General features: G+C 34.4%; 1 protein-coding gene across 8 annotated transcripts in view; it reads left to right on the forward strand.

Moving 5' to 3' along the window:
* The first annotated feature begins 3,579 nt into the window (after positions 1 to 3,579).
* The window catches only part of LOC121740516, an 89,427-nt gene continuing 70,451 nt past the window's right edge, over positions 3,580 to 22,555 (forward strand). For 3 of the 8 annotated variants that reach the window (XM_042133240.1, XM_042133243.1, XM_042133241.1), the window contains exon 1: positions 21,716 to 22,124. In XM_042133240.1, the coding sequence (XP_041989174.1) occupies positions 22,088 to 22,124 (37 nt within the window). In that variant the 5' untranslated portion in view covers positions 21,716 to 22,087. Of the gene's footprint in view, positions 3,705 to 9,124; positions 9,294 to 9,479; positions 9,540 to 21,257; positions 21,337 to 21,712; positions 22,125 to 22,555 lie in introns of those variants that run through there. The other 5 variants (XM_042133237.1, XM_042133238.1, XM_042133236.1 and 2 more) reach the window with 5 other exon arrangements.

A 22,555-nucleotide genomic window follows, 5' to 3' on the forward strand; every position in this document is an offset into this window, starting at 1 on the left:
TTCTTCAGCTTTATAATATAAGTACATAGATATGATTTTCCCAACTATTAGCCTGCTATTTATAACGAATGGTAAGTCGTGCGACAAAAAGTGTTAAGATATTTTTTGTAGAGAATTCTATGATCTACACTCCTTGTCCTACCTATTTTTATGATAAAATGTACCGTTTGAAAAATAAACGGGAAAAACCTCATTTTCTTACATTTGACCTTGAATAAAAAAATTTGCACAAGGCGGATCGCCGGGGACTTTTTAGGTTTTATTTATAATGGTGTATTTAATGTCTCTACCAATTTTCAGTTCTATGCGAATTATTCCGAGGTCAAATGTTTAATTTTCCTGGTAGAAACGATAATAGTTATTTAGCGATACAATTGCAAGTGGCAAAAACCGTTATATTACGATAAACACACATGCCTGAAGAAAAATACTTAGCTCGACGAGTATTTTTAACGATCCTATTATAATCAGCTTTAGAAAAGTTTCTTTTTTTAAGCTAGTTATTAGTTATATCCAATTAAAAGGATTGCAAATCCAATCGAATAATATCGTTAATCATAATATTATTCTAGCCCAAAGTTCATATTTTTTGCTTTAATTAAGCTTTTACGATTAAGGTATGATAGCTACTGGCTATTAGGTATTTAATCAGCCAAATCTATACTAATATTATAAAGCAGAAGAGTTTGTTTGTTTGAACGCCCTAATCTCAGGAACTACTGGTCCGATTTGAAAAGTTGTTTTAGTGTTAGATAGCCCATTTATCTATGAAGGCTATATTTTACTACGCTAAGTCTAATAGGAGCGAAGAAATAGGGGAAAATGTGGAAAAAACGGGGGAAATTATTTGAAAGAGCTTATCTCACGAACTACTGGAGCAATTTTTATGTTATTTGGCTTATCTGTACCACGTGAAGGATCATATGCTATTTTTTGTGGACTAATTTGTTTGTGAAATGTATAATTCACGCGGGTGAAGCCGCGTGGAACGTCTAGTAAATTTATAATCTTGTACAATTTCCTGTTGCCTCCTTGCTGATTTGTAGTAAAAAGCTGCCGTATATCATGTTTGCAGAGATGAAACGGTCATATTAACTATGTATGAACCTAAAAGTATTTTTTTTGGATTCGAGCAAAGCCTACTGGCGAACTCTACAACATTATATTTATAATTAAACTTTGTTTTAATAATTAGCTTGATAGAAAATGTATGGAGTTAATGTTAAGTCTAGACAAGGGCAATAAAATAACAAATAAACGCAATAGAATGATAAATGTTCCATTATTGTAAAGGATTGATGCGACATAAATTGGTTCAGTATAGTCATTTATCATTGAGACGTTTTGTGGTCGTGATGGGTAGAGGGTGGGTCTGGACCAGAAATATTGGTTTGGTTTTACGTAACACAAGTCACAACAATGTTCTGTAGAAGCTAAAAAAAATACACTTTAGCCTGTATAATAAGTTGATAAGACGTCTGTCCGTTTTTTTACGATTTAACGCATAAGCCGCCAAAGCATTTTGACAAAATTTAGTACCTATGAAGATATTTTAATCTTTCCTGAGAGAGAGGGAGAAAGAGAAGAGTGTCCCGAGCACGAGTGCACATGATAGTTTAATCTCGAAAAAATGTACATTTGTTAATGGTGAAAACCTGTCATTGGCTTCTTGTTTTACGTAAACCTACTACGTATTCAAGTAAATTATAAGCTGTTGGTTTTCCAATTTATATATATATAAAAATGGATTTCCAATTGTGTTAGTAACGCTAAAACTCGAAAACGGCTGAACGGATTGAGCTAATTTTAGTCTCAATATATTCGTAGAAGTCCAGGAAGGCTTTAAAGTGACACGAAGTTCACCGGGACAGCTAGTTTTAAATAAATAAATAAATTGATTTTGGCGCAACGAAGTTCCGTAGTAACTATGGCAACATCTACTTTGTTTTTAAATTAAGATTCTAACAAGTAACATTCAGACACGTTAAAACGAAAGATTTTTAGAAAATGATGTTAAGCTCTACCTCATTAAAAAGATCTCTATCATTTGAATTAAACATAATAAAGTTAAAGACAAAAACATAATATAATGATAACAAATAAACAAACTTGCATGCTTCTTCTAGTTAAAAATGTTCTGTACATAATATGAGGTTCTCTCATCATAGTATTTTTTTATGAAAATGTTTTTTCTTCATTTCCTTACATTTTTCTTTATTTAAAAAGCAATCACTGTAACTGCGAGCATATTAAGCCTATTGTTTAAAAGTAAGATTATATAATACTAGTGTAATCTAAGTGAGGGTAATAAAAGTATAATGTATAGTATAATAATATTATGATGTTGTTATAATATACTACGCCTATTATTATGGAGTATTCAGTTACTTCTAATGTCAATGCACTAGAAATAGTGCTTAAAATAAATATCTGATTACTATCAAAATATAGATACAGTTTACTTACCTCTAAAATGTTTGCGTACTTTACTAATAAAATATTTACATAGAAAATCATTATCACTAACGGCGGTTCCCAATATTTGATCTATCTCTGGTTTGGCCCTACTAGAGATAGGAATAACTCACATTAGACATTAGAGACATATATTTTATGTCAATTGTGAGCTATTCCTATCTCTAGTAGGGCAAAACCAGAGATAGATCAAATATTGGGAACGGCCGTTAACAAGGTCTGCCGAACCGGTGGTAGGCAACTTGTAGTTCAACATTCTGAAAATATTTGATTCAAATTTATTCAGAAATAAAACAATTTTTATTTTATGCTTGTCCTTGTCTGTCATATCGGAAAAGTCACGTGACAGACAAAGACAGCGCAAATTAAATATATTGAAGTATGCATATATAAATAACTTAAATATAATAATAATATTAATACTTATATAATAAATTAAAAACAATTGAGCAATAATATTTTATTTTTGCTAGTCAGCTTTTTTTTGTTTTTACAACAAATAATTGGTAGTAGTATGTCATAATATTATGGTGCAGGTGTGCCGTGTGATAAAAACAGCTTTTAATTCCTGCCTTATACTTCAAGCAACAACAATGAAACTTTTTCGTTATTGCTAGGAAGTTTGAATAGGAACTGAGTATAAAATAGAACTGGTGTATTATTGGACATAATTATATTATTAGACTAACAATTTTATTAAGTAACGTTATATAGTGAAAAGCGTATTTTGTAATTTTCCTATAATGTTAGTTAATAAATTCATTTTCTCGAATTTTAATTTATCAAAGTCCAAACCAATAGCTGATTCGTCCGATTTAATATATTTATGACAAAAGTGACGTATTACAATTTGATTAGGTACATGTGAAGTTTTGTCGTTTTAACCGACTCCCAAAAAGGAAGGAAGGAGGTAGTATGTTCGGATGTAGATATTTTTTTGCTAATGAGTTCACTTCGACGACTAATTCGTTCATTTAACATTAATTGTTACACAAAATGAAGTGGTATGCATGATGCATCATGACATGTGTGTAGACTGTAGTCGCTCATCGTTCACCTGCGTGGTTTTCATGGCCGCAAGTGTAGCTCGAAATAAACAGTCGGGCGTCTTGGCCGGCCGCGGCGGTTCGCAAATTGTTCTATTACGAGAATTGTGTAACCTTGTGTGTTTGTTTATCAGTGAAAAGTGAAAGTGCGATTGGTTTTACACTTGTGGATTATTAAAATTCGTAAGTTCTAAGTACTCTTTTTTACGCGTTAATTAGAACGATTGTGCGTTAAAAACTGTTAAAAAATTCGATAGTAACTTTTTTAAGAATAAAAAAATGTGTAGCGTAATAATTACAATACCATTGTAGGTGTCGCGTCGTAATTCTTATACTCGTAGTTAGGTATGCTACAAATTTTCAAATAATTTAATTATTTTAAAATCAATAAAACCTCAGATTTAAGCTGCTCTGCATTTTGATATTAATTGTGCGTTAATTACCTACACTAATAATTCATGTACTCTTAAACAATAGCTCACTAACTCAAAATACATTAATTCTTTTACTCCTTTTTAACTGACTTAAAAAAGGAGGTTATCAAATGACCCGTATACATATACATAATATTTTCAGAACTGCCCCTTTTCGCATATTTTTGAAATAGGTTTTTGTTATGTGTATAATATTTTAATTGAGACTCTATTCTGCAACACCAGTTTTGTCAATCAACACAAATGTAAGCAAAAAAGTTTCAGGCTGCTCAGTGACCAAATAATTTTAATTGCATTTACAATTTACATTAGGCACGTTTACAATTTTGCAATGAGAATGCGTATTTTACTTTATCTTATATCTTTAAACGAGCAATTCTTGTATATATATATATATATATATATATAATTGGTATCTCGGAATCGGCTCCAACGATTTTCATGAAATTTAGTATATAGGGGGTTTCGGGGGCAATAAATCGATCTAGCTAGGAATCATTTCTAGAAAATGTCATTTTCATCGGATACCGAGCAAAGCTCGGTCAAACAGCTAGTGATTTATTAAGCTCTATGCGCAATATTGCGTTTTTAAGTGCATATTATTATATTTTTTACTCTACAATACATAATATCTAATCTTGCATTGTCATAAAAGTGGGCGTGAGTGACTCAAACTGATTCAATTATTATAAAATGCATTTATGTATATCAGTGCTTTGCAGTTCTATAATATGCTTGTATTTATTAAAGGTTATTATAATTTGTTCATAATAATGAACCAATTAATGCTCTGATACGTATTATGACCGTGTTTTTAAATTTTAGCGAGTAGGTAGTTATTTAAAACAAAATTGGTTTAATGCATAATGAAACTGAAACAAAAAAAAGTAATAACTATATTTAACTTAGCTTATTAAGTGTATATTGTATATTATGTGAATACCTAAGGAATTTAAAATGATAATAAATAAACATTTTCTTCTATATTTTATGAGTTGGTTATAGTATAGGTACTAGCTGCTTGAAATTTGTTTATAGGTACACTGAAATCAGGTAGGTAGCCCCCATATGAAATCTCCAGACCGTAGCGAATTTTATTACTACTTAATTTATTTTATTTGTATTTACATATATTTTAAGAAAATAATGTATTTTTAAATGTCGTTTTATAAAATTGCATAAACTTTCCAATTATAGGAATCCTTTGTTCGCCCCACGTACATAATATAAAAAAAACATATCAAGCGTAGCTCTCAAAAAGCCTTCTTTTTCAAAAGTCTGATCAACAGTTGCATGGTTACTGATTAGAATTTGTAGGAATTTTAGGTATAATTAAACATTTAATAAATAATTAACAATAAGAATGCGCGACCTACATACAACTCATCCACACGAGACATGAGCGTTAAACTTTATCAATTTGCACAAAACAAGTTCGAATTAATTAGGAATTTAATTCATGTTACATTTCATGGAAAATTGAGTTTTGTACGTTAGCCAATTGAATATAAATTCGCTTGCGTACATACTGTGCGGCTGAAACAGAAGAGTCTTTCAGTGTTTTGTGGTTTACTGCACTTCTATAATATTATTATACTTAGTTGCTAAAATTAAAAACGTATTTTATAGCTTTAAAAAACCTAGAGTTTTTCTAAGCAAATGTATCAACAGAGAAATTGTCATATTATTATTATCTCCTAGGGTTTATATAACCCGACCAAATTGCGTAGGTCCACCAGTATATGAATCAATTTTTTTAATTGTACATATGAGTAAAACTACGGTCTTTTAGGAAAAATATGTAACATATTTTTTCAATTAGTTATCCTGTGCATTAAAAGGTCTTAATTGGGTAACATCCAGATATATTATATCCAATAGGAAGGCGTTTCTAATAACATAATATATGTACGTTTATTACTTGAAGAAGGTTGTTAAGAAAATGAGGATAGTAATTTCACTTTAAAATCTAAAATTTTATTATCCAATTAGAGGATAAATTTATAGCTGATTTTATTTACATCCATCATAAACGCAAGTGCATAGTTTAAAGTTTTCAATTGATTGCGCCATTAAACAGTAGAAAGTTGGAAACGAATGAATTCGCTACTTTGATGATGCCTACTGCAGATCCGATATGACAGAAGCCTTCCCCAAACCTTATTAGACAATTAAGCGGCCTTTCTTGTGTAAATTCACCGACTTCATGTGTCATTCTCTCAGGTGGACTTTTCAGGTGTAAGAAAACGCAATACTTACCTAATATTATGCTCCGGTCATCTTTTTTTTAAAATGAAATAAGGGGGCAAACGAGCAAACGGGTCACCTGATGGAAAGCAACGTCCGTCGCCCATGGACACTCACAGCATCAGAAGAGCTGCAGGGAATAGGGTAATAGGGGAGAGTAGGGATGGGAAGGGAAGGGAAAGAAATAGGGGAGGGGAGGAGGGGGGGGGGAGGGAATAGGGTAGGGGATTGGGCCTCCGGTAAACTCACTCACTCGGCGAAACACAGCGCAAGCGCTGTTTCACGCCGGTTTTCTGTGAGAAAGTGGTATTTCTCCGGTCGAGCCGGCCCATTCGTGCCGAAGCATGGCTCTCCCACGTATGAATTCGTTGTTTCTGACAGATCTATCTTAAAATAGCTTAAATCGCAGCTTTGTCTACCAAAAATAAAGCTGTTTAAATTATTATCTATTGTTAAATAAGTATCTGTAATAAAAACCAAGTAATTTTCATTTTCAGTTCTAAAATCTTTGCCTCTCCGCTTCAATACAAGTGCTAGACCACTGCTGAATGTAGGTTATTCTTTGTAATATTTTCTCTTTCTTTCATAATACCTCAGGGATAGGTAAAAGTGCCTCTTCACCGTTTCAATTCGTTCCTTAGAGACCTGCCTAGTACAGCGGTTCTCAAACTTTTTTGTGCCGGAGCCCTTTTAAGAAGCGACATTTTTGACGGTCCCAAAAATCGCCATGCTTCTGATGACATTTCTAAAAACAATTCATGTATCGCCCGCGGAGTCCCGAAAGTAGAGTAGTTTGTAGAGCCCCCTGTTTTTTAACATTGGGAGTTGATTTACGCATACCCGGCAAATTGGGGATATCGGCCGGGGTATGTGGGACTCCTGTCTACCCACTAAAACCCCATGGTGCTCCCCTCATCGCTATAGGCAGAGTTGAAGGTACGATAGAACCTACCGCAACTCTGCCAGAGTTTGTAGAGCCCCAGGGCCCCCACTTTGAGAAATGCTGGTCTAGAAATACAATGACTTGCGCATCATATCGGTGTAATATATTCTAACCGCTCGTTTTTAAGTATAATGTATTCTTATGTGACGTGATTAATTACAATACAATATAAAGGGCTCCTTTTTGGGCTTGTAGTCAACCTTCGATGTCTATATAGTGTGTTATTTATTAGTGTTTGTACAATCATAATTATAATAACCATATAGTAGGTATGATTATAAGTAAGCATTTATATTTAACCTACGAAATTTGGGCCTAAACCACCACAAATAGCGGCGGTGTTGGGGCCAAAATTTTTTATCTGTACATACCTAAGTAATAAGTAAATGAAAATGTTTTAAGTAGTTTTAGATATAGTATATAGTATATAGTAGCCCTCAACAGCTACTAGAGGTCATTTTTAGTTTTCTGTTGCAACTGCAAGGGCCAAGTAACCCTTATATTTTCGCTTTGTCCATCAGTCCACCCTCGATAACTTTATTAATTATTATGCATGTAAATTGTTGTCAAAACTGTGCAAAGCTATCAATTTGGGTCGAGCCTCATCATAAGCCTAGTCTTAACAGAGTTTTTGTAAGTAATTTATATATTATTTAGCATGGCGACGCGTTTTCTTACTTTTTTGACATGGATGGAGTCCACGGATGGGATCTCCCCACTAAAACCACTTATGCTCCCCGTGCCCAGAACTTTGCCCCGCTTAGACAAAGTTCTGGGCACGATCAACCCACCGCAAAACCTAAAACTAAGTCTAGGTTAGTTTAGCTTCGCCACTAGCATTAGATCGTATCATGTCTAATGCAACATATAATGCATTACATTGCATTGGTCAAGGGAAAGAGTGAAATCATAGAGATTGCGGAAAACGAACGCTCGCTATAATGACTGCACGTTTCCGCGTCAGAAAGGAAGTGTGCACTCTTCCGTTAGGCTCAATGGTGTGACGTCATCGTATCGATCTCTACGTCACTGCGCCGTGTCACTATAATGACACTGCGCAATACTCCCGTTTTATAATATTAAAATAATATAATATTATAATACAATTAATAATTTAATTATCAGCTACTTACTTTCGATGGTTTCGATGTATGCAATAAAAAGGCAGCACTCCTGAACCTATGGAGACATTTTAGTGATTGCCCAGTGTGGGGAGTTTGCGCATGCGCGGAAAATATGGCGAGGAAACGACCTCACTGCAGGGTAATGGAGGCACGGACTTCGAGATGTTTGACGCTGTTTTATAATAAAAATGTAATGCACCAAAAAAACATGTTAATAAGATAAGGTTAAAAGTCCAAATTAATCAGATGTAATGATCACGAGCGAACAAAAGACACAAGTTCTTAAAAAGTGTAAATAAAATTTTCCCTGCTAAATTATTTTAAAATGAAAAAAAAAACTTATTGATCACTATTACAGCCACTTAAATATTTAATTTCATCCTATATGGGATCACTCTGTAAAGGAGTTTCAGACCTCACAGGAATGTTAATGTTTCCTCATCGTACCTACTTTATTATAATGAAGGCGAAAGTTTGTGTGTTTGTTACATTTTCACTTGATTGAATTTGGCATGATAGTAATTTAAGCTATGTAGACCATATTGCTTTTTAACCCAAAAAAGGTTCAATGTTTTAGATACTGTTTTAATAAGGTTTTGCCTGCAGCATACGCGCGGTAAAAGCTTGTGATAATTTTACATAATATTAATATCATCCATAGTTCCAATTTTGTTTATTTCAAAGTGGAACTCCTTCACTGATTTTAGGCCAAATTTCAGTTTTCCTTGATTAAATGGAAAACAGGTCAAGCTGCCTCCGAGTACGGTCCTGTGCGGTCGCCGTGTTCGGTTTCCATCGGGCATCCTCGGTAGTTTTCGCTCCGCGCTTTCCAACCCCAGTAGCGATGCCTCCACAACCCTAAAAATCTTTAAAATGTTTCTCCGCGAAAATTTCACTTAAAAATGTGAATAAATGTATATAAATAACTCCCTGTGTTTATCTGTTGTTAAATTGTGTCTGTTAAGTGTATGTGTACGGTCTCAGTGTTTTGTTTCGTTCGAAATCTTCACTACGGCGTAACAAGGTACGGAGGCTGTTTTTACGAAATCAAAGGCATACGTAGTATATTATTTAACCTTAACAATGTTATACGCAAAAAACAGTGTAACAAGGTTATGAAATAGATGTAATTTGGATATACTTTTTTTTGTTCAGCTAGATAGATAATATTATAGTATGTATTTCTACAGATGTATATTTCCTATTTCAGATACTACGCCATGAAAGACATTGACGACAATGACTGAAAACGAAGTCAATAGGATGCTGGGTAAGTTCTCTCTTTTTCATTCCTCTATACCCAACTTGTTTAGTCAGTATAAATTCTAATTCGTCAAATTCATTTTTAAATTTTAAAAATAAAGCAATCTTAACCCTTAAAAGCTACTACGGTGTTTTTACACCCGGATCACGAAATCTTTTGGCTATAGTTTTTGTATGCGCAAGTCCGTAAAGATTCCGTGTATTCTTCCAACATGTAACTAGCGCAGGAAAAACAGTAATTAGCACACGCAGATTTGGCTTTACGAAGGTAGACCAGGTGTTTTTACATCCGTTGTAGTCATAGTGGGGTATTAAATTTGTGGTCAGTAAAGTGTTTATATTGATGAATGATTTTAACGTAAGTGTTTTATGATTGCTTTAAATTATAATTTATGACTTTACTTATTAAAGCCCGTCACAGACTTAGCTATCCATACTAATATTATAAATGCGAAAGTGTGTCTGTCTGACAGACAGACAGACATACAGACGGACAGTCTGTCTGTCTGTCTGTTACCTCTTCACGCCCAAACCGCTGAACCGATTTTGCTGAAATTTGGCATGGAGATACATTGAGTCCCGAGAAAGGACATAGGATACTTTTTGTCCCGGAAAAATGTACGGTTCCCGCGCGATAAACGAATTTTGGCGCAACGGAGTTGCGGGCGTCATCTAGTAATATATATTTAATTTTTATAGTATGGTGGCATATTAATATATTATATTTTCTATACTAATTTTCGCGTGACCGCACACCCAGCTTTAATATATATTTCTGGTAGCTACTGTAATAATATATATCATAGTAAGGTATATTAATATACAGGTTGTAACAAAAATAAGTGATAATACTTTAGGGTGTGTACGTGTTCCTTGTAGAGAGTTCACTGTGAAAGTGGAAGCGCTGAAAGACCAATTTTTTTTTTCACTTTTGTATGAGGAAACTCGTGACGCTGGGGCCCTTGCCCATACAAAAGTGAAAAAAAAAAATTCGTCTTTCAGCGCTGCTGCTTTCACAGTGAACTCTCTACACAAGGAACACGTACACACCCTAAAGTATTATCACTTATTTTTGTTACACACTGTATATTGAAGCTAAGTTTGTGACGGGCTTTAATCTTCAACTATTTTACTGCTATAGTCAGCGTATTAGGGTAAAATGAAATACGCTAGTTCTTACAAGAGCCCATTTTGAAGTCACGCGATGAATTAGCCCATGTAACTTATAGTCCATACTCCATAGGTGCTCTATCAACGTTATGAATTCGTAATCAGCTGTACAATTACAATTAAGAAGTAAAATTTTAATTCATTCAATAGAATAGACGATTTTTTGTTTTTTATTTTTTATTTTGATACAACAAAAATCTAACAAACGTCAATTTGACCGCAATAACTAACAGGGAATATTACGCGAAGGTAAGCGCAGAGGGCGCTACTAGCACATAGAGTAAATAATTCGACCAAAATCCGACGATATTGACAGAAACGTTGTCAAACGTCGAACACAACTTTTTGTTTGCTGTGAAAACATTGCATTAATATATCTTCTATTCTATTAAAACAGCCGGGCTTAAATGGTCGCTTTGAAGAATCATGATATGAATGATAACATGATTAATTTTTCTGTAATCGCAAAATGCAACTCTGCTTGCAATTCATGTCTAGTAATTGGTACTGATTTGACATTTGTCAGTTTGACAGTTTTGACAATTCATTTGCTGAATTGATTGAGAGGAATTGCTAAATGTGACCATTTTAGCCCCACTGGTCTCTGTATGAACATTTATGTCGATGTACAGAGTTATGAAGAAAATGTCGTAAAGAAAAAACTATGCAAAAGTAAATGAAGGATAAATACACATCCGACATTGTTGTTGGATAGGTTTTCATATTTGTTTTGAATATTTACATATTATTTCTATCGGTATCATGTTGTGTACAAACGAGTGCTTTGTTTTCTTCGTTAAGTATTGCAGAAATATTATGTACTGTAATATTTCTAATGGCTCTTGTGCAACTATCGTTCTTACATACAAAATGCAGATGTATGAATAAAGGCCATTGGCAAAGGAAACTCATTCGCAATGAAAAACCTATAAAATATTGTATATATATGTCGCAGGGAAAAGAAGATATCAGGGATATCCCGAAATCCCTAGGGATATCACGAAATCGCGGTAGATACCGAATATTCTTGTTTCTTACGTCTTCTTACTAAACAAATCTAGTGATATGTCATTTCACTAAACTAAATCTAGTGAAATGTCAGAAAAGCCGATACCGCCGAATAAAAATCGAGCTACGCATTTCTCTCGCTCGCTCGATGTAGTTATACATCTAAATAACTATGTAAAAAGAGAGGTTTGTCTACATAATAAATAATACTATTATGTACATGTCGAGTATGAAGAAATATCTCGTCTTAAGATTAACTAGCTGTTTGACCAAGCTTTGCTCGGTATTCGATATAAGATATAATTTTAATACCTTTCAGATCAAGTGTTTAGAAATCCATTAGTAAATTGCTTTTCAAAGGTAATGAACTCCAAAGTCACTTACAAGGCAGAGTCACATTGACCTTTTGAAAATAATTATCTTTCATCATTTTAATGGAATATGGAACTTTATACAAGGTGTAAAAAAAACTAAGTGATAAAACTTTAGGGTGCGTATTAGTCCCTTAAATAGAGCTCACTGTGAAAGTAGCAGCTCTGAAAGAGTTACCTTCTTTTATCTTTGTATGGAAAAATTCATGACGCGCGGGCGCTTGCCCATACAACTCACAAAAAAAATTTGCTCTTTCAGCGCTGCTACTTTCACAGTGAACTCTCTAAGAGGAACACGTACACACACTAAAGTATTATTACTTAGTTTTGTTACACCCTGTATATGGATTTTTCAATTTGTTTGCCACCAATGTCATAGAAAACCAGTAACAATATAGAAGATCTGTACTTCACAGCATTGTGGAGTGGTTTTCAGCGGAGTTGCAGGGGTCTTAATTGAAGAGTACCTAAATGAGCGTGATTTTCACAAGTAAGTAGATGCTCGGTAGGGTAAAATTTATGACGTTAATGGGAGCCCCCTTAAATATTATTTTTATTTTGTTTTCAGTATTTGTCATTATAGCGGCAACAGATATATACACAATATGTGAAAATTTTAAGAATTTTAGCTTTAGCGGTTCTTGAGTTACAGCCTGGAGTATAGCGGAATAGGGTCCGTTTTTATCCTTTCGGTACGGAACCCTAAAAAAGGATATGGGCTAAAAGCCCTTAAAGAGCTCTTTACAATTATTATAGAAAAAAACAAACAAAATTTGTTTGGTTAACTAAATTCTTTTAAACTGAATATTATACCTACAAGTTTTTATGGTTGCAACAAATCATAAAACGCAGAATTTCTCCTGATTCAGAGATGGCAACATATAAATAAAATTGGAGTGTCTGTTTGTAATATTAAAATAACCGTTTTTTACTACATGCATAAATGAATATTTAGACGGTACTTATACCAAAATAACAATTTTTAGAATTTTTGTCTGTCTGTATGTCTGTCTGTTTGTTCCGGCTAATCTCCGAAATGGCTGGACCGATTTGACGGTACTTTTATTGGCAGATAGCTGATGTAATAAGGAGTAACTTAGGCTACTTTTGAACCGACTTTCAAACAGGAGGAGGACATATTTTTACTTTTTTATTTTTTACCTATGCATTTTACATTTTGTTGACGCGGACGAAGTCGCGGGTAACAGCTAGTGTACAATATAACTCACGGCTCGACCGGAGAAATACCACGTTCTCACAGAAAACCGGCGTGAAACAGCGCTTGCGCTGTGTTTCGCCGAGTGAGTGAGTTTACCGGAGGCCCAATCCCCTACCATATTCCCTTTCCTACCCTCCCCTATTCCCTTCCCTTCCCATCCCTACCCTCCCCTATTACCCTATTCCCTCTTCAAAGGCCGGCAACGCACCTGCAGCTCTTCTGATGCTGCGAGTGTCCATGGGCGACGGAAGTTGCTTTCCATCAGGTGACCCGTTTGCTCGTTTGCCCCCTTATTTCATATAAAAAAAAAAAAAAAACTTTCTAAATATAGCATTCAATTTTCAAATAATGCGATGTAAAATTTATAATCAAAAATTGTCCGCATGTAACTACAAACTCTCATTCGATTATGGAAAATACTCACTATAAAACTTTACTTACCTAAGTGAAGAATAACACTGACGACGAGCAGTGGTCGAGTTTTGCTCATGTTCTTTATAATAGACTAGCTGTTACCCGCGACTTCGTCCGCGTCAACAAAATGTGATAAGGTGATGGACCATAATATCTTATGCAACAACAAAAGAATTTTGAAAATCGGTCCACAAACGGCGGAGTAAAATACAAAGGTAAAACATAAATCTCCTGAAGCTGGAATGTCGTTGCGTCACAGGTGCGGGTGTTATGCCGTGCCGTATCGTAAATAGCAGCTACCGGACTCTTATTTAAGTATTCTAAATGATGTTTTATTATTTTATTGTACGAGTATCTTATATCTTTAAACGAGCAACTCTTGTATATATCTATATATATATTTAGAATCTCGGAATCGGCTCCAACGATTTTCATGAAATTTAGTATATAGGGGGTTTCGGGGGCGATAAATCGATCTAGCTAGGAATCATTTCTAGAAAATGTCATTTTCATCAGATACCGAGCAAAGCTCGGTCAAACAGCTAGTTATTATATTATGTATAGTATTAATAAATATTATTATTATAATTTATGTTGAATCTGTCGTGCGTCAGGCGTAATATGTATAGGAACCACGGAAGATCAGGTACCGCGGTGCAGTGTTCTGCGCCGTGGTAATACACCTGAGTGGGTATCCTTTTCGGCATTATACAATGCACTGCCTAATGATGCCATATTTTTTTTTGTAGTTTGTTGTTTGTTTTATTTTTTCTTTTGGTTTATTGTTTGCTTTTTTTTTTTTGCTTTAGTGTGTGCAGTGTAGTAGTATTGTATTTATGTTTGAATAAAATTATTATTATTATTATTTTAAAAAAGTAAAAAATTTCCTCCTCTTTTTTGGAAGTCGGTTAAAAAGTTGCCTAAGTTACTCCTTATTACATCAGCTATCTGCCAATAAGAGGCCCGTCAAAATTGGTCCAGCCAATTCGGAGATTATCCGGAACAAACAAACAGACATACAGACAGACAAAAATTCTAAAAATTGTTATTTTGGTGTCTGTACCGTCTAAATATTCATATGCATGTAGTAAAAAACGGTTATTTCAATATTACAAACAGACACTCCAATTTTATTTATATGTAAGATTACTAGCCGACTCGGCAAAAGTTGTTTTGCCATATAAATTATTTCTAGTATCAATATAAAAGTAGATAAAAACCTATTCTCAGGCCTAACGAATGTACAATGTACATACAAAATTTCATTAAAATCGCTTGAGCCGTTTTAGAGGAGTTCGCGCACAAACACTGTGACACGGGAACTTTATATTTATTAGATAAATATTACATTATCTGTTATCAAGTACCACATTATCATCCAAGAATAGTTCAGAGTTGAGCATGAAAAGGTCTAGGTCGCAGCTCATTATAGGTAAGATTTTGGCGAACTTTAAAGGTCAGCCATTATTCTTGCAAGGCATTAGGCAACTCTCAAACCTTCCCTTCTTTATCCACTTTCTAATAAAATGTCGTGCTTGGTGCGTAGAGCAAAAAAGCAGAAAATGAGTTTCCCTTATGATGAAGTCATTATAAGTTCGGTTAATTTTGAAATTGACTGTTTTTGTTAATCGAACACTAATAAAGGGGACGTCTAGCACTGCAGTGTTGGGTGTATTGCACTTAACCCATTTTATACCAAGAATTTTGTCGTGCTGCGTCGCTTCTCCCAGCTGCAGGCGCGGTCGTAGCCTGAAATTTTTGTCGTTCACCACACTAATATATTTTTTTTATCTGCGCCCTCGGACGGTTCTGGGTTGACAGCTGCTGTCTAAGGTCGGACGCAGTGGTGGTTAGGGGATAGCTAGAAATTTCCTTTTATTATTTGGCAAGTTTTTGAGATTTTTCAATTTGACCTTAGATTTGGGGGGGGGGGGGGGGCATGTCCCCTTCGGACCGCGCCAGCCCAGCTGCAGCGTACTGCGTAGTGCAGTTTCACCTAAAACTTATAATGTTTCTTATTACTCAAGCATATTGATAAATATTACCTACTTGGAATTCTAGACGCATCGCAAAGTCACATAGGTACATTTTCAAAGCAACAAATGTCATATTATGTCATCGTATCAACGCAAACAAATATTAATCAGCTATCTTAACCTAATAAAGTCACGTATTTGCGCTATAAACTATTCCCATACGTTGGACAATGGACTGCAGCTCATGGCTACAGTGACTGTCATAAACGTAGCCATAACGAAGATTGTAGGACCGACCCCAGTATGACATCCAACCAAATGTGCGCCTTGGTGTGCATTTCGTGGAACCATTTTTTGATTTAGTTACTTTTCGATGGTTGTAACTTGTAAAGTTCAGTTTTAAGGGAGAAGCCAAAGAATTTCTGCCAGCACAAATTCTGCGACTCACAACACACAAATTACGCTCGTTTGGCTTCACCCTAAAGGCTCATCAAAATGCATCGCATCGCGACACTGCAATGTGCACTCATCCTAATGCAGTCAACCTAATTAAAAAAGGTAGTCTAGGAACTACCTTAGTGTAAGTCATTCATAGTATGTCACGGCGAAGGACAATACGTTATGCAACTTCTTGGATTACACCGTGACGACAAGTTAAAATGGCTTATCGTAATATATTTTTAGACGTAGAAGACATAGTAGAGACGAGTGAACTAGACTTATCTCGCACGATAACCCTTTGATATAATATTAAAATAAGTGCAGTTGACTATTTTCTTGTGATAGTGGCGGTTATGTAAAATATTTTAAAAGTGTGCGATATATTATTTGAAAAGATAGTAGTTTAAGATAAAGATGAAAAGGAGACCTTGATCATGATTGTTATCATTCTGTGTTTGTTCGTGAAAATCATTGACTTAGCGAAGAGTTTGTCAGTGGATTTGAATCTGAAGAAGAAATATAATCGTAGGAATAAAGGTATGTTATAAATTATAATATATGAGATTTAAAAACAATATACAAACCCAAACTTCAGTGCGTCTAAAACCGCGTATTTTTCCGGAATAAAACTATCAAATTACCTATGTCCTTTCTCGTGATTTGTAGTATTTTAGATATATTTTGCACCAAATGTAAAGATAATAAACAGACATGCAGACACTCACACACACAAGTTAAGGTTAAAGTTATGGTTATAGTTAAGGCTAAATTTGACTTTAACCTTAACTTTGACCGGAGAAATTCACAGATGACAGCTGGTCCAACAAGGTTATAAATGAACGTGGGCGGGGGCGCTGCTGGTAAAGGAGAACTGTCAAAAATTGCGTTTTTGTATGATGACAGCGTTAGTTCCTTTTTTCGCCACGTGCATTTAAAACCTTGTCGAGCTCTATAGTTATGATTAAATATGGCGTCTTGATGGCGTCCATTTTTTAACTTTAACCAAAGATCTGACATTTTGCACTGTAGTTAAAGTTACAGTTATAGTTAAGAGCTCACCTGACTCTAAAAATCAAACATCGTCCTTATCTCTTCACACTCACGCCCGTCTTTCATATGCCAGGTGAAAAAGGACGGCGCGGAATCATCGCCGAGTTAGTTTTACTTGAATAAAAGACGAACTATAATGATTATGAAAAAAGTGTTTTGAGCAAATTTAGGTTTTATCAATACCTTTTTAGATATTAAAAATATTAAAGAAAAGACAGCAAATTTCGAAGATCCAAGCAAAAATGTGTCTAAAACAAGGTTTTTTGTAAAAAAGAAACTATCGAGCATTTTTTGAGTAATCGTGTTTTCGTCTTGAGCATTTAATCTTTATGAACTGAAGTTACTTGTGTCAAAAAATCAGTTTTCTAGACCTTAGAGATTTTGAGATCTAGGTTAAAGTATATAGTCAAGTTAGGGTCATATGGGCTCTTAAAGTTAGTTGGTGCAACACCAACATAAGTGTTCTAAATTTTTAGTTACTAAAATAATTATAAATAAGTATGTATTTCAATAAATTTTGTAGACACGTTTAAAATAGATAAAGGCGAAACTTACTCCATCTCAGATATTTTCCATCATCTAGATTCAGATCATGGAAAATATTCTTATTTGTTTACAAACATACCTGCGTAATATCATGTAATCGTTATGCGTAATCACCACCTGTTTTAAACATTCAACGTTTAAACGTTTTACTTGCAACATCTTAAATATCTAAGGTTGGGTTGCACCAGAGGCGTGGTTAAAGTTAAAGTTATGGTCAAAGTTATGGTTATAGTAAAGGCTAATTTAACTTTGGCCACAGAATTTGACAGAAGACGTTGCTGGTCCGACAAGGCTTTATAAGAACGTGGGCGGGGGCGCTGCTGGTGGAGAACTGTCAAAAATTGCGTTAGTTCCTTTTTTCGGCACGTGCATTTAAAGCTTTGTCGAGCTCTATGGTTATGGTTAAATATTATGGCGTCTTGATGGCGTCCATTTTTAACTTTAACCAAAGATTCGACATTTTGCATTGCAGTTAAAGTTATAGTTGAAGTTAGTAGGTGCAACCCACCCTAAGATAATGGAAAGTGGAAAAGTGGGGTCCAAAATCGTTAAAAATGATAAGTTTTTTTATTTCTAGATAAATACCAAAATTATTCTTAATTTCTTAAAAAGTATATAAAGAAACTTGTTAAACACAATAAAATAGTAATTTTGATTAATAATATGATGATGATTGATAATACATAATACTGACAACTGAAGTAGGTAGGTACCTGCTTGTGAGGGACCCACAGTATAGCAATATTAGTCATATTGCTATACTGTGGAGGGACCTATCAGGCAGATCACGCGGTCAAGCGTTCAAGCGGTCAATTTTGCGTTCTTTGTGTTCAAGTATTACGTTAAATAGACATAGGGGGCGTTCTGACCGCGTCAGAATTCCTCCTGACTGACCACTCGAATGCAGAATGCGAACGCAGAACGTTTGAACGCGACCGCTCTCTGAGTCTGTCTGATACTTGAATAATGTTAATTAATAATTATCATTATTGATATTATTCACATTAGAGACATCTACCGGTAAACTTAAGCTATTTTATGTATTGATTGCCATGAGTTTAACAATAGATGGCGCTTGATATAATTTAAAATGCAAACCCAGTCAAAACTCAGAATCTCAAAAAAGGTTGATGACCGCTTACCTGTTACACACTAATTATTACGAATTACGATTTGTTACAATACACAATTCAAAATATAGTGATTGTTAAGTTGAAAACTTTTTAAGTACTGTTGTTCTAAATTCTTAAATGCATTAATTTACATTGTGTTGGTAATATTCCACCTAATACCTATTTTACCAAGAGGGCCTTACATATCATTCATTCTTAGGTTATTTCTCATAAAAAATTCTTGCGTCTAAAACTTTCTGCAATAACTTTTTTATTATACCTTTAGCAGTTAGCTGGCTTTAAAATTCAAATTCAGTTTTACTCCGTCGCGTCATCGTTAAAAGTTATATGATGTATTGAATGGGGGAAAATGTAGAGATTCATACATGAGTGTTCGTCATACAAATACATTTGAGATTAACGTAATCTACTTAACTCTAACATTGACGTATTTTTTTGTCTGCATACTTACAAGTTAGTACTAGAATATGACATATCATTTACTACTAGTGTTTATAGGTCTACCAGAATCTGATGGCAAAAAGTGAGAAATTATATTGACTATAGAGCAATACCGGGGTGATTGGAATATAACATTTTGATCCTTTTTAGGGTTGCCAAATGGGAAAAACGGAATCCTTATAGATTCGTCATGTCTGTCTGTCTGTCTGTCCGTCCGTATGTCACAGCCACTTTTCTCCGAAACTATAAGAGCGATACTATTGAAACTTAGTAAGTAGATGTAGTCTGTTAACCGCATTAAGATTTTAATACAAAAATGGAAAAAATATCAAAAATTTTAGGGGTCCCCATAGGTACAACTGAAACAAAAAAAAAATTTTCATCTAACCTATGCCTGTGGGTATTTATGGATAGGTTTTCGAAAATCATATTGAGGTTCCTGATATCATTTTTTTCTAACCTGAATAGTTTGCGAGAGAGACTCTTCCAAAGTGGTAAATATAATATATAATAATATATAAATATAATATAATATAATATCTATGGACGCTTCACACCACGTCAGTCTGGCCCCGTGCTAAGTACCTGAAGGACTTGTGTTACAGGTACCAGACAACGGAAATATATTTAATACTTTTATACTATACGTATATTTAAGATTTTTATTATATGATACACATATTTAATACACATCCGTGACTCAGGAACTTTGAAAACTTTTTGTTCCGTCGGCGGGATTCGAACCCGCGACCCCCGGCTTGAGCTACCAACGCGCTCACCACTGAGCCACAGAGGTCGTCGAAATGTGCCCCCCCCTCTAACTTCTAAAGTAGGGGCATGATAAGTCTAAAAAAATATATGATGTACATTACTATAAAAACTACCAACGAAAATTGGTTTGAACGAGATCTAGCAAGTAGTTTTTTTTATACGTCATAAATGGTAAACCTTAAATTAACTTTCATTAAATCAACTGAAATATAAAAATAAATCAAAAAGTAAAAACCTTTTAATTTCATAAAAATAAACCTTATTGCTGCTGCGGAACTCTTCATGGGCGAGTCGAACTCGCACTTGGCCGGTTTTTTTCCTTATAGCGCCTTATTATGTGTGTGAAACATGCAAAGATAAAAATTTATCCAATGATCAAAGATACTTTTTGAAAATCTGCCACCAAAATTTGCCATCAGATTCTGGTAGACCTATACTATTTCACTTGTTTTCCTTTTTTTAATTTATGTATTAACCACTCAAACGAAATCTTCATTAACTATATTTTTTGCCCTATTAATAGTTTTATTTGAAGTTAAATTTGGAATGTTTAATTCAAGTAAAGTACATATTTAGATTTAAAGATTGTTTAACACTTCTAATCTTTAATTTCCTTCTCATTGTCGTTGCTTGCTATATTTTGGTCCTGCATATTTGTATGCAAATACTGACCAAAATATAGCAAGAAATCTGAAAAGAATAATTATTCGAAACGGTGTCTACTTCAGGTCATTCACATGGCCTTGTAATATTTATTATACCTTACTTGCTAAATGTACCGTTAAGATCTCAATACATAACTGCACATTCAAAAACAAGTTGGCGAAAATGTACCTACTGAGTGCTTTGATACACTCGTACACAGAAATAGACTAATGGCCTTGTTACCAGAGTTAAAAGATGAAAAAAAATAAAATATTGCGTCCAAAAAAACTCATAATATAATACTTACCACGTCAATATGTTTTAAATAATACTTGAGTAATAGGAAAGACTCTAAGCACAAAATGGAACAAAACAAACCTATGAATGAGTAAAATCTATGTAGCAATGCTAATCCACTATTATAAATCGAATTTACATTATAATATGTAGGCTTATATTAGATTAAACTTATTTGATTTCAAATTTTGCCGCAACAACTTACCTTAGATGGTGGTCGAGTGGTGTGAAGTTGGCGCGCAAGCGTACGTCAGTAAGGCGCACTGCGCTTGCGCGTATGACGTTTACACGGCGGTGGTGTAGTCAAGATCCGATTAACAACGTCAGTTTTATTTTATTATACTATCATCGTAAAAATTATCAAAATAATTGTTATAACTGTGTATTCGTCAGCTGCAACCAAAACCTCAGTTTCAGTTTCACACGTTTCTCTTTTGACTTTTCAATATTTAATTCTTTTTCCTTTATTTAGAAATCTGTTATTAGCGATCATTATAAACATTCGACTGTGTGCATTATTTTTTGTGACGGTTTCTAATGTTTTTTATGTTTGTTGTGCAAGTATCAATGTGTTTAATGCGTCGATCGCACTACATTTTATCCAGACCTATTATTTTCGCGCCTATTGGTCGTTCCCGTTGTTCCCTGCCGTGCCTTACTTCATCTCGCTCCGTCCCGCTCTAGCGCGACGTTCATTCAAGCGGGGGCCGAACCCGAATATTATGTGATTAGACGAGGGATTCTCGGGATAGGGGATACGGCTACTCGGTCGTAACTCGTAAGCGAATGCAGCTGTCAAAACGCTCGACGAATACACAGTTTTACCTTCGTAACTATTAACATTTTATTAATTGAGAACGTCTATTTCAGTATCTTTGCTTGTGTTTGTTGAGTGCAAAACAATGTGAAAAGTGGTTGTTAAATTAATTTTCTTAGTAACTTGTATCCTTTCCGACTCAAAATCAATAAAGACGCAAAATGTAAGGTATCCCACCTTTGCTGTGAAGTGGAATGTGATGAGGGAAGATAGTGCGTCCAGTTCGAACAATTAAAGGATACATTGGGAAAAGAAAATGCGGATCAAGACGTATTCAGATTATCGCCCGAATGGTAAATATTGCAAGTGTTTTATTGACTAACACTGTATTTATTGTATTCATTTCGTAAAACTTTACTAACTGTTAGAACATAGTTATTATTGCCTTGATAATAATAATTAATTAAAACACTTTTTAACAAGCGTATTGGACTTGTAAGCAACAATGTCAAATGAATCATTTAATTTATGGAAAATTCAGTCGAAACTCGAAACAATTAATTTCGACACATCGACAATAATTAGTACCGTACTATTAAGTATATTATTCTGTGACATCGACTAGGTGGCCTTGCATCTTTGTTTTACAGAATCAAAGTGATAATATTTTATTTATAATTACTTAGTGACTTCTTATTACTTCTTTAGCGCAATCATTATCCAGCTGAATTCCCTAAAATGTTTGTTTGTTCATCTAATTGTCGCATAAGGAAAATAAGCGTCT

The sequence above is a fragment of the Aricia agestis genome, chromosome 3 (genome assembly GCF_905147365.1).
Source record: "Aricia agestis chromosome 3, ilAriAges1.1, whole genome shotgun sequence".
NCBI lineage: Eukaryota > Metazoa > Arthropoda > Insecta > Lepidoptera > Lycaenidae > Aricia > Aricia agestis.